Below are 12,986 nucleotides of genomic sequence, written 5' to 3' on the forward strand. Positions count from 1 at the left end.
ACCTTTGAGCCAAAACTGACTGCAGTTTTCCTGCTAAATAATCATTACAGGAGATATTCATCCCATATTTTTCTTTGGACAATTCACACTGCTCAGCAGTCTGGTTGCCTGCTGTCAGAAATTCTGGCCTATTATATTTTTGCTTCAAGTCCTATTCAAAATATCTTTTAAGTCCCACACGGGTCACAGGCTTTGTACTGACCCTCTCACACAAGAAAATCTCTTCAAATTCCTCCATGCATTTTAATTTTTATCTTCCATTCATCCTTAGACTACCCAAACCGTGTATAGGAGCAAATCTGGACACTGGAAGTAATAAAAAGGGAGCTCAGCATGTTGCTCAATTTCCTTGCCTGCCACAGACACTTGTCTTCTTCCCTCTTTTTTGAAAGCAGACACAGCAGTCCTCAGGAGAACAGCCTGTTCTTGCTGCTCTGATTGATGGAGATAAGTGGAGATCAGCATTTGATTCATTTGTTCTAATTTCTGATGGGTCTAGTCCCTTCAGAAGGAAACCACTCTGAGAATGAAAAAGTTACCAAGTAGGGATGAATATTTCCACTGTGCTAGCTTATCTTAATTCATAGATAATCAAAAGAATTGTCTCCTACTTTTCCAGATGGCAAGATAGCAATTTATAGCTTTTTGGATGTTCTGTGGAAAAAAACCCAAACACATAAACCAAACACCACCAAAAAAAATCCTCGTTTTTGTATAAAAAAAAGGAGAATTTGCTTAAAAAATTAAGGAACTCTCCAAAAGGTAAGGGAAGCAACAAAGGAGAAAACATCATGACCTCTCTGCCACAGGGAATTTTTCCTATTTACACATTAGTTACACATACAGAACTTCTGACCACTAACCAACACATTAATATAACTTTATAGCCCACATGAAACACAGCCTAAACCTTGCACTTCACCAGTCAAAAGCAATAAAAAAAGATACAGCTTGTTCCTGCTAACTCAAATAGAGCAATCTACTGAAATGGCATTTTTAACTGGCTTAAAAATGACTCTATAAAAGACTGGTTGTTATCGTGGCCTGGTGTTCAGCAGCTGCATGAGGTGGGGGAGAGAGGGGAGCAGAGTGGACTTTGAACAGCACTGCCACCATGGCGCCTCACATCAAACACCCCAATTTTAACAGTGGAAAAGCAAAGCTGAATTAAAAAAAAAAAAAATTAGTTAATCATACCTAGCACTCCTCCAGGTGAACAAACTGAGCTCTCCAAAGTAAACACTAAGCAGCTGTTTTATCAGTGCCTCTAACTGGTACCAGCCTCTGTCTCCCAAGCCTAAATCCCTGCTGACAGGGGGCACGGAGTTCCCAGTAACCCAGTCAGAGTCACCACTGGAAACCCAGTCTTCAGTGCTTTCAAGGGGCACCCTGCCCTGGGCAGGCACTGGGGCAGCTGAGAGCAAGGGCAGAGCTGCTGTTCCTGAAGTTAAGCCAGGGTGGGATTGTTGGAAAGGTCTGGAAAGCTTCCCGTGGAAGGGGCAGCTATGTAGGATGCCTTAGCAAAGAGGCAGTTTAATCTGGCAAAAAAATGTGCTGTGTTGATTAAACAACTTTGTGGGGGGCTAAATAAGGAAGCAATTTAGTAAAGGCCAGTCTTAACACTCGGAAAGTTTTGTGCAAGTGAGTATTGCAAAATGTGCAAGGGAGAGGGGGGAAGAGATCTGACTCCACTTTCTTTAAATGCACATTGACCCTGAATTTTGAGCACTGCTGTTCCTGCCCAGTTGCTGCAGAGCACTCTCAGTTCCTGGTGAGAAAAGTCACTCCAAGTGCTCTTGTGGCAGTCTGTCCAATTCTGGGAGTGTGCATACAGGTATTTGCAAGAATTATGTAATTAAGACTTTATTATTTATACGACATTTAATTAAAAGTGACTTTCAGTGGCACACAAAACCATGAAAAGAAAATGACTTTAAAAGAAGGTTAAGGATGTGTGACAAACTCAGAGGAGCTATGAAAATGACAGTTAAGGATTTGGCATGATGTGCTCTTCCACCTCCCTGCTATCCTTTTTTTACCCTTCACTTGCACACGGGCAGAAAAACCAAGGGATGAGCCTTGAAATCCACCCTCCACAAAACCATCACTGCAGTAGAGGGGAGAACCGCCTGAGTAAAGGCTGGTTAAACACTATGTGAGCATTGAGGGCTTTGATCTTTAATCCCTTAAATACCAACATCTTTCCTCTCCTGCAAGTTCCTCCTCTTCAAACCAGCTGAGTTCACAGATGCATTCTCACATTTTAAAACCAATTCACCTAGCAGCTTCAATTAAAGTTTTTCCCCTGCTTACTTATACAGCATGATTTTAATAATGCTGTGTGTTATCTAGGTCCTGACCTTGCAGGCTTTTGCTGGATTTCCTGTGTGGGAGAAATTACTCACAAGGATGTTTGCTTTAAGTGAAGACAAAAATTCTTCTGGCCAAAGAGGAGCTGAGAAGATCCAGCCCCAAAGGTTCAGTTTTACAAGGAACCCCACGCCTGGTCAGCACACCCACAGGTGGGGCAACCAGCCTGCTCTGGCAGAGGAGGTGGGAGCGTGACTGTTCAGTGGAAGGTGTTCCTTCAAACGACCTTCCAGATGAAAACAAGATTAAAAAAATAACCTTTGAGCCACGGTCAAGTCTGACTGTCCCAAAAGCTCGTTTGTTCTTTTTCTGAAGAGTAAGCAAACTTCAGAAAGCCCTGAACGAGTTTTACTGCCCTACTGCAGTCTTACCCTTGACAACAGGTAATGACCAATAACAAGTTAATTCTAAGAAACTTGAGAGAGGGGGGAAGAAAGAGAGTTGGTTTTTATTACTTTTAAATGAGTGTTTGATACATCATCTTGGTTCCCCTGATTAATGTTCGCAGCAAATTCAGCTATTGGAGTTGTAATGTTTCTGCAAGCTTCCCTACAGCAAAACCTAGCCATTAATTCAGTGGCATATGTCAGCTCAGCAGAGCAAGGTCACTCTTCTCTTTCAAGGGGAACCTTTTTAGAAATAATAAAACTGACAGAAAGTTCTTTTTTGCATGCTTTATGTCACCTGAGGTTGAGTGCTGCAGTTAATATCACAGAGCTTATAAACATTCCCATCTTCAGCAGTCTCCAAACCCACCAGGCTCTTAGAACCTCAACTTTTTTTTTTTTTTTTTTTTTTTTTTTTTTTTTTTTTTTCTTTAAAGTAATATAGTGACAGCTTTATGTGGGGCAGATATACAGTATGTAATCCTAAATGAGTAAAAAGTAAGTAAAAAATGAACAAATCTTTTCTTGGGCACTTTAAATGAGAAATTTTGGAAGACACTAAGGACTGCTGAGACTGCAGGATGTTAGTGCTTAGAGAAAAAGATCTGGGTTTAGGTACTTTATCTCCATGGATGCTTGCATCTTTGGATAAAGGGAGGAAATTTTAAAATGCACTGGTCCACATTGTTTCCATTTCACTGCTAACTGATGCTGTATAGGAAGGTGATGTAAAGAGAACACGAAATTAATTGATCTATTTATGGAATGATTTTTGAATTTGTAAATAAAGATATCCTAGGCATCTGTTATGATAATTAATTGCAACTGGAAATTATTTATTGGGGTACAAATATTACGGAGCATGATAAAATAATTAGCTGAAGAATAAGATCCAAACAATAGGCCATTTTTCCCCCTCATTATCTCCCTTCAGACATCCTGACTACACTTGATTAATGAATCCATAGTGAGATTAGCTGAAATTGCCTTAATGGAGAAGCACTACAGTAGAGAAGCAAAATTCAGTGCAGTATCTATCATCGGTCACTGTGAATTTGAGTGTTTCATCAAATCTATATGTCCATTTATTTAATTTATTTTTATATTGGAAAACAAAGCAAAAAAACCAACAAAGAAATAAAATACTACCCTCATTACAGTGGGTTAACTTCTGACTCCTTTGAAATGTAGACTAGGGTCACCATTTTTTCTCTTGATTGTATCCTCCCTTGTCAAATGGTTGTGTTTCAACATTGGCTTATTGTCACACACAGGCCAAAGTTATCTTTATTGTCCAGCTGAAGAAAGCACATGTGGCACTTCATTGCAGCTTCTCAGGCTTCAAAAACTGGACATGATTGCACAATTTATGCCCGGGAATCCTAAATATGCTCCTTGAAGTTTTTAACTCGTAAGTTCAACAAGCTTTTGGTTTTGTATGGAAGCTGAAAGAAGGTTGCCAGCTCAGGGTTTCCATATGATTTGGGAGCATGTAAGAATTCTTAGTGCACAAGTTATAATGGATTACATTCCATGTTTGCTTTGTAGTGTAAGCTCTGTAATTTTAATTTGAGGAAAAAAATAATCTAGGAATCTGAAGATATCATCCTGATTCTGTTCAGGTCACTCCAGAAAAGGAATGAATACAATCAACAGCTCACCAGGGTACCAGTAAGGGCACATCAATTTCCCTCTCTCCATTTGATTATCTCTGTGTCATGAGTTATTGTGATCACAGCTCAGTGGAAAACTACAGCTTCATTTCATGAAAAACAAGGGTACCAGGTGCCTGAAGTGTATTTTCATTCTGACACATGAGAAGAGTGAGACTGAGCATCCCCCCCTCCTCTGCTCCTGCAGCCTCCACGAGAACCACACACAGTGGAGAGACACTCACCAGAGAGGTGCTGCTACTGAGGCTTTGAGGAGTTCTTTGAACCCCAGATTTAAGGACATGCTTCAAATCCTACTGAAATCAGCCGTATCACTGCAAAGGAAACTGTGACAACTACATAATTTTAAGCTGTCACAAAAGGGTAGGAAGATGTTGCCTCGCCCCGTTCCTTCTGATACTGGCTAAAATCGCCAACACAAAGACATTTTCAAACATTTTACCATAATTACCAAGATATATTAGTCAAGCAAATACAAACTCCATTACAGAGGCAGGAAGAAAATAATGTAAACATGCCAATAGCAAACATCAGAAGAACCCTGATGCTTGTGCTAGAGCTGGATGCCTGCTCTACCATCATCATCAGTCATTTCATGCATCCTCTCCACAAGTTCTGAGCGGCTCATCCATCAGTGAACCATGTCCCCTTTCCAGCTTTTTGAAGTGGTTTTTGAAATTTACATCTGATCTTAAAGGAGGAGGTAGAGAGACAGAAGTGTAAGAGCAAAACAGCACAGCTGTGGAGAGTGAAACCGTTCAGGAGCGGTAGAGCTGAGCATCCCCTTAGCACAGGTGGAGGCAGCAGAGAAGCCAAGCGAGCTCAGTCAGCTGTCTCTGCCACTGTGTTGTCTACTCTTCATACATCTGCTTTTGGATGTGCTGTCACTAAGTGAAGCTGATTTCTTTATCTCATGGCTGCAGCCTGTCAGTGACACGTCTCCGTCTCTGTGTCAAGCATAATGGTAGAGGGATGACGTGAAACTGCACTGTGTTTTCTCATGGAGTAGAACTCCTCTAGTGTTTATCTTCTCCCTGAAGAAGCCACGATGACCACTGCAGAAAAACCTAAAGCCAAGTGCTCAAGCATTCAGGGACTCATGGCCCACTTGTTCTTCAACACACCTGGAAGAACAGCAAACCTACCACACCTTCTGATGAGGCCAGCATGGACAAGTAGAGGAATTCTCGCTTCTTGAAGTTCTCAAGGAAATGACCATTCAGTACCTCATGGAAATCAAGTTCTGCAGTGTTAGGTTACATGGTTGCTCTTGTGAAAGTGATAAAAGAGATGAAGACATAGAAGTGTAGGAAAAGGACTAAAACTCCTCCCAGAAGACATAAGGGTGCAAAACAGAAGGTCCCTAGAACTTCTTGCCAGAGCAAACTTTTCAGTGCTGAGTGATGAGATTGAAGATCCTTTGGTCTTGACCTTTAGCTTTCCAGAAAGGGGCCAGAAGATGTTATGACTGGCACTTGAGCAGCCTTAAGATTCTGTACAGGTGAAGTTATTATCCAGATTTCTGTGTATCCATGGACTAAAGCAAAGGAAGTATGGAGAGGAAAAGTGGCAGAAAGGTATGTATCATGCATAGTCAAAGAAGCAGCTTCCCTGAAGAAGTCTCCAAACTTTTCCCCAGGCTGGAATTTCACTCTCAAGTTTAAGAAGAAAAATAGCAAGAACATGCTTTTGGGAGCACTGTCAGTGGAATAAAATTTTTAAAAAGTGACAAAGGTAGGAGTAAGCTGGAATACAGAAGAGATTTCGCTTAGGAAAAAGATAAGTGGTCATTCATCTTCCTGTGGAATAACAACACACATACAACACACATCTATCTGATTCATTAAACAAAGTTTTCCGTTAGGATGGTTTAAAGGATATACGATATGCTAAATATTCAAAGCTTATATAATCTGTAGCCTGGTGCCAAGCAGCAAATGTTGAGAAAAACCACTGACACTGCCAATTTGTGGAACAGAGTGTAACTCTTTCTAACAACTGGAGTAACTCTGCTGTCTTTGTTGCAGCCTTTCAGAAGAGAAAGCTTAAGGGATATTGTGATTACAGAGACCCAGAAGACTTTTTTCCCCTTCTCAGGAGCGGGTATTCCCAGCAGGTTCTGCCCACATAGCAAGAGGTTGATTCTTCTGGCTGAAAAGTTTTTAGCCACCTAGAAAGTGCTTGTACAGCTGCCAAGTGATGGCTTTAAAGCAGCTTTTGTGTGAATTTATGCCATGACACAGACTACCAGACAAATACTGAAGTACAGGAAACTGTAGGCCACATCCCCTGCCAGTCCTGTCCATACATTGTAACTGCGTTTTTCCCAGCAATGACATACATCCTGACCAATGTGTAAGTTGGGGTATTTTGGTTTTCCTAGAAACACAGTAAGTCAGTCAATTGCTCTTAAACAACTCTTAAAGAATTAGGAGGTAACTAATGCTGATTTATGTCACCTTGGTAGTTGTGCTATATTATTTATCAGAGAGCACAGTTATAAATGCTGTGCCTGATGGTCTGGTTTCTAAAAAGGCCTGGATAAGGTGGTTCAGGCAGACTTCTTGAAATGCTCCCAACTTTCTTAAGAAAACAAGCAAACCCCTGGATTTGTTACTGTAAGCAAAATGAATATTAATGTGTAAATATTCTCTTCAGAAGATTGCTCTCACTTGTTTTAAAAATATTCTGCTCTTAAGGACTTAAGCATGGCTAGTGAAGGAAACCAAGACAGGGACAAAACAAGAAATTAAATAAGGACTGTGACAGTTGACGAAAATGTAAAAAAAATGCTTTAATCAAGGGAACACATAAAATACATCAGCACTGGAACGGGCCACAGATATAATTTTTCCTTTGTAACAAAAGCTAGCCAAGAGTTGTGAGAATGCTCAATGAGACTAAGTCTTGATGTGAGCATCAAAATGGGGAGTCTGGTCATCCTAATCAGTCTCCTGCCAAGGGCCAGGTGAGACATGGCTGTTCTTTCCCCACAAACACACTCGACCTTTATTTCCTACTAAGAAAACAAAATTCCTCAAATTTCCATAGCTTTCTAGAAGAGATATGTTAACATATATGTTAAAACACAACTTTCTGGAGCTGCTCTTGAAAATAAAGGGATAATTAACTGATGATTGAGATGCATGATGATAATATAAAGACACAAAAAATAGCAGAAGATGAGTAGTAATACAATTGTAGAACCACCCACTCACACAAGGAAAATAACCCAAGGTTCACTCTAACCTTGTTCCAGTATTTTATGAAGCCTAGGGGAGATAGAAAACACCTTCTGAATTGTCACCTGCAATCCCTCCTTTCCCCATCTACACACACATGGTTTTTACAAGTATCATTATTTCTTCCTCTGAACTCTCCCACTAAAGGCCCACAGGTATTTACACCATAAACCAGGTTCTTAAAATGCTTCCCAGATGTCATCTGTTCCTGCTTATTTACCAGAGTTCAAATAGATTTTGACAAACAGTCTTTCTTCAAGAGGCAATGCAGTAAAGCCCTTTAATGACAGAACTATGTGTCATCTTTGCCTATAAGCATAAATTTGCACAGCGGGCAGTACGGTGAAAACAGCTTATCATCAACTCATCACCTCTCATCATTGTTAGAATGAAATGCAAATGGGAATGAACATCACTTCAGTCATGGTCATGAAAATTAGCATCTGTGACATTAGCAGTGGCTCATTTGTTATGCACATGAAATTTCAGGGGGAAAGAAAAGAATATAAAACTTCATAACTCTAGCAGTCTTTACCTTTGAAATAAAATTAAAACCTTTAGCTTTCTCCACTCAGGGGTAAATCCTAGTTAATATTCATTAACACCAAGCAATCTCTTCTCTGCAGATCTTGTCCTACAGAAGATCTAATTATGTCTTAAATTATTTTTAGTGTTTGGGTTTGCTGTACCTATTTTCTATTTTCTTTTCTTTAATAAGTATTCCCCATCGGAGAGGCACGAGGCACCGTCTGAGAAAAACGTGGCACCAAAGAACTTGCTTATAGCATCTGTCTGCATTACAGGCTCCAAACACTTAGGCAAGCGATAAACTTTCCTCAGATAATCCTGCTCAAATCAATGGGATCACAGCTAATTTATTCATTTAGGTCAGAATCAGGATCATGCCTTCTGTGAAGAATATATAAAAAGGTGAAGTTCTGGCCTCAGGTCCATGGCAAAAATGTGCATTGATTTCTGCAATGTCAGAGTTTCATTTTAAGCTTATAAAAAGTAAAATTACTGATATGAAATTGTACTAGGGAATAAATTTGCATATTAAAATGTTCCCTCCCATTGGATTTGCCAGTCTTTCCTCATAACCCTGAAAACAAATAATAGTTTATCATCTAAGTAAACGAATATTGATTTAATTAGAAGCCTGGACATCTTTTTGCCTGAACAAAATGTAGAGGCATTGACCCTGAATTGTCTTACACACTAGAAGCATGAGTTTAAAGCACCAAGTGCATTTGGAAGCAGAATAAGGAAACGAAAACGTCTCAAACCTTTAGCATAAACATAGATCAACTGTCATGTAGAGTAATGACACAAGACTTTCTTCAGTCAAGCCAGAAAAAATGGCACAAAGTTGTCTTTGCTTCATGTTGAAGTAAAGCCAAGAGTCATCAGGCAGTCCTCAAGTTTGCTGTGTCCGGAGGAATTGGGAAGAGAGACAGAGAGAGAGAGAAAGGAGTAGGTTCTGCCCAGCACATTGCATGTGCTGGCAAGTGGGCAAGACAATGCAGGGATGTTTTACAGATTTATTTGCACCTGGGCAAACGTGTAAAACAGTGCAAAGTGGAATGCAGAATAGCTGCGAAGTGCTTTAATGTGCACGGTGCTGCCTGAAGGGTGTACAAAAGAGAAGACTAGAACCTGTATAATTTGTTAGAGTGTTTTTTCTAAACACCATCATTCTAAATCTGCTTCGTTACACTCCCCAGATGCAGTGACATCTATAACATCATTAGGCTCAAAGAGGCTGAAATACAGACGATTTCAGGGCTCTTTCCCTCATCTTCCAAGTGAGCTGCTCTCCTCCTCCCCAGCTCTCTGAGGGGTGGTGGGACAGACTGCACAGACCCATAGCTGAAACATATCTGGAACACGAGTCCTTGCCCCAGTTGCTTTCCTGCTCTGCAGTGCTCCAGGAATGCAGGAGGCACATGCTGTCCCTGCAGTGAGCCACTCCAGCCAGGGACCTCAGGGCTTTGTGCAAGACCTGCTTTGTCTGACCTCACCTGCCTACAAATAATTCTGCAGCCCTGAGCTGCTACAGCGTGTAAACCAAGCCGTGTCTCATCTGGCAGAAATGAAAGGCGGGCAGGTAAGGACTCCCTGAAGGGAGGAATGGGAGATGCACAGCTTCTGTTGTGGTAGAAAGTCATTTAAGGTCCTGGATAGACAGATAGGTTAGATTAGATAGGCTTGGAGTCAAGAACTTAGCCCTTCAATTGCTTGAATTTCTTCAACATTAAGCAAGGTATTTTATTTAAGCAGGGACTTTTCCTTTATAATTCAGCTTCCTCAGCTGTTATACAAGGTATAAATGAACAATAGTATGTGCAACTACAATGATAAATGTTTGCAAAGGATCAGAATCCTTTCAGTATCTCTTTTGAATGCAATTCTCTCTCATTTCTCTCCCAGTTCTCCCTAACCTGGTTTCAATGTCTTTTTACCTAAAAATGAATGTTTATTTATATAAATACATTCAGTAGTTATATGCATATATCCATGAATACGCAAAAGCTGCCAGACATTCAAAGAAGTTATTAGCATGGCTGCAGCACTACTGAAATCTTGCTGCGTGACAAAAAACCCTGTAAAACTATTCTTTTGTGGCGTAATTCAAGGTTTTCATAGAGTACACTGAGAGTGTTAAAATAGATTTTTGTCTATGCAGCATCCAACACATCTGCAGAAGTCCCTTAAGCACGACTGTAATAAATAAGGTAAATGCACTGCACGTAGTGAACAGTGAGATACTGAACCTGTATTACTCTTGAATTGGTCATTGAATTGCCCACCACCATGAGGGGTTTCAACAGGGACAGCAAATTGCCTCTAGAAAGGCTTTAACACCAGCCTTTTTTGATATTCATTCATTTTTATCAGAATGTTCATGCCACTATTCTTCACATTAGAAAGTAATAAAACCAAAAGGGTTAAAAAAATATTGCTGAAACACTCTAAGGCACAGAAATTAGTATAATTGTGATAAAGACAAGTAGTCATCATGGTAAAGATTCAATTACATAGAAAGATCTTTTTGGTGTCCCCTTTGAGGGTCCAAGTCTGCAAATCTTTTCATTTTGAGTGAAAAACTTATGGCCTTATGGTTCTCCCACAGGTCTGTGTGGGTGTCTTGGGGACACTGGGGTGTCTAAGTGGCCCAAAGGCAAGGTGAGGTAGCCTAGGATGTGCCCAGTGGCAATGGTGCTGTGCCATGTGAGCACGAGGAGGTACCAAATGTTGCCAGCACAGAGCAGGGCCAGCCAGGACATGACCTACAGAGGTCACTTGTGAAACCCTGTAACTTCTCCAAGGGGTGAGGACCCATGTCCCATCTTGCCCAACTCAGCATTAAGCAACTGGAGTATTTACGCTGCTTCCCTTGGACAAGTTTCGAAACATGCCACAACAAACCAAGATTCCTGTTCTATGTTCTGAGAGCAGAACACTCAAGGGTGTTCTTCTTGTAGAAAGTTTACACAGCTCGGTGCAAAAGTGGGCCTTCAAAAATAAAAATCAGACTATTGCTAAGGAAAGCCTTGTTCTAGAAGAAAGATGTGGCCAAAACTGGTTTTTGAAAATATTTTATAGACAGGGAAACAAAGTCCATCCCCAGAGTCTTTCATGGTCTTTTCTTGCTTAATTGATAATGTAATTAGATATTAGTTATAATTCTTTCCTGCCATTAAAACTCAGTATAATTAATGAGAAAAAAAAATGCATACCAAACTAACCAGTGCAATGCTTTAAAGAAAATTGAAATATGAGGAAAAATGGTATACAAATCACTTCAAATGCATGGAAGAAGCCATTTATTTTAACTAATAGTGAGTCATAGTCTAAAATTCCAAGCACAATCCACAAAATACTATGCTGTATAAAACCAGAAGGCATCCTTGCTGAAAGAGTGTCTGCAGTAATCTCTTAGGACACAGAAGTCACTAAGGGAGGTCTATTCCCAAACAATGAGAGGGTGGATCTGTAAACTGGGAGACACCAGTTGCTGAGAGCAGAGAAATACTAAAAGGCTTTTCTAGTCTCTTTGTTAAATTTTCAGCACCAATAAACTGAAGCAGAAATGGAGACCGAAGTACTCAAATTGAGCAGTAGCTGTTGCACTGCAGCCTTATAATATCTACAGTACTTGTACAATACAATGCACAGAGGTCATTTTGCACTCAGTGGAATATAAATAAAAAATACAAATAAATTCACTGAAAATAAATTTAGAGCATGGGACACATCCTTATGCATCTTGCAAAACTCTCACTTCCTTTCTTACAATTCCAGATTGTGGAAAGTGTCCAGTGTAGCACAAAGTCACTTTGTTTCGAGTATTTTTTTCAGGCTGGTATTTTAATGATTCCCAAAGAAATTAAGATGACAAGCACTGATTGCCAAGTACCCTCTTCTCCTGTGGTTATGGTGATGCAAAAGCAAATTTATTAAAATAAGGAACAAATTTAATAGCTTTTCTAATTCTTCACTGAATCTCACACTCCTTTCTGGGACATCGTTGGTTTATCATAGATGGAACAGAGAAAGAGGATTTTGTGTGCCAATCTGCTAAAAGACTGGTGCAGAGCATAAAACAGCAGACAAAGTCCAGCACCAGAACTCTTTAGTACAGCTATAGCAGCTTCACAATGATGATTCCTTGAATTGGATCTTTACTATTATAAAGTGAGTATATGCAAACAGATCCCTGAGATTACAGCACTGAGGTACTTGCAAGCACATAAAAAAATCCCGAAGCTGAGATTTAAGAGGAAACCCTCGTATTACAAATTGTTACGAATTCCTGTCATTATTATTAATTGATGACAAAGATGAGACATTCTTACCTTTGGCTTTTGACTTTTCTCCTTATCAGAGGCATTAGATGGTTTTCTCTTCAGCATGTTTAACTCACGTTAATCCACTGGATGTGCAACTGCGCTGAATTGATGACCAAACTAAGTGCAAGGGAGGGCACTGCAGACGTGAACATGGGTTATGCAGTTCCCTATTCTATCAGGATGTGACTTCACACATCTGCCTGGGGAGTAAACTGAATTCTTCCTTTGGGGAGGGGGTGAGGAAGGACGGGAGGAAGTGACAACTACAAAAAAGAAAGAGGTGCACCAAGGAGAGGCGTTGAAAATTAGGGCAGTGGTCCAAGTGAGAAATGCTTTAAATCTTATCTGTGTCACCATCAGGCCTCAGCAAGACTTTGGACAACATCAGAAAACCTTTTTTTTTTTTTTTCCACTCAAAATTTTTCCCTCTCAGCCTTATGGCACTAAGTGGACCTTTCTTTC

The 12,986-nt window shown here is 40.2% G+C and overlaps 1 protein-coding gene across 2 annotated transcripts in view; it reads right to left on the minus strand.

Moving 5' to 3' along the window:
- The window catches only part of LOC310906444 (SAM domain-containing protein SAMSN-1-like), a 35,020-nt gene extending 22,285 nt beyond the window's left edge, over positions 1-12,735 (minus strand). Inside the window, exon 1 of one of the 2 annotated variants that reach the window (XM_083855744.1) lies at positions 12,531-12,735. In XM_083855744.1, coding sequence (XP_083711870.1) covers positions 12,531-12,587 — 57 coding nt within the window. In that variant the 5' untranslated portion in view covers positions 12,588-12,735. The remainder of the gene's footprint in view (positions 1-12,530) is intronic. The other variant, XM_083855743.1, reaches the window with a different exon arrangement.
- Positions 12,736-12,986: the final 251 nt, after the last annotated feature.

Source organism: Zosterops lateralis (assembly GCF_965231275.1).
Source record: "Zosterops lateralis genome assembly, chromosome: 2".
NCBI lineage: Eukaryota > Metazoa > Chordata > Aves > Passeriformes > Zosteropidae > Zosterops > Zosterops lateralis.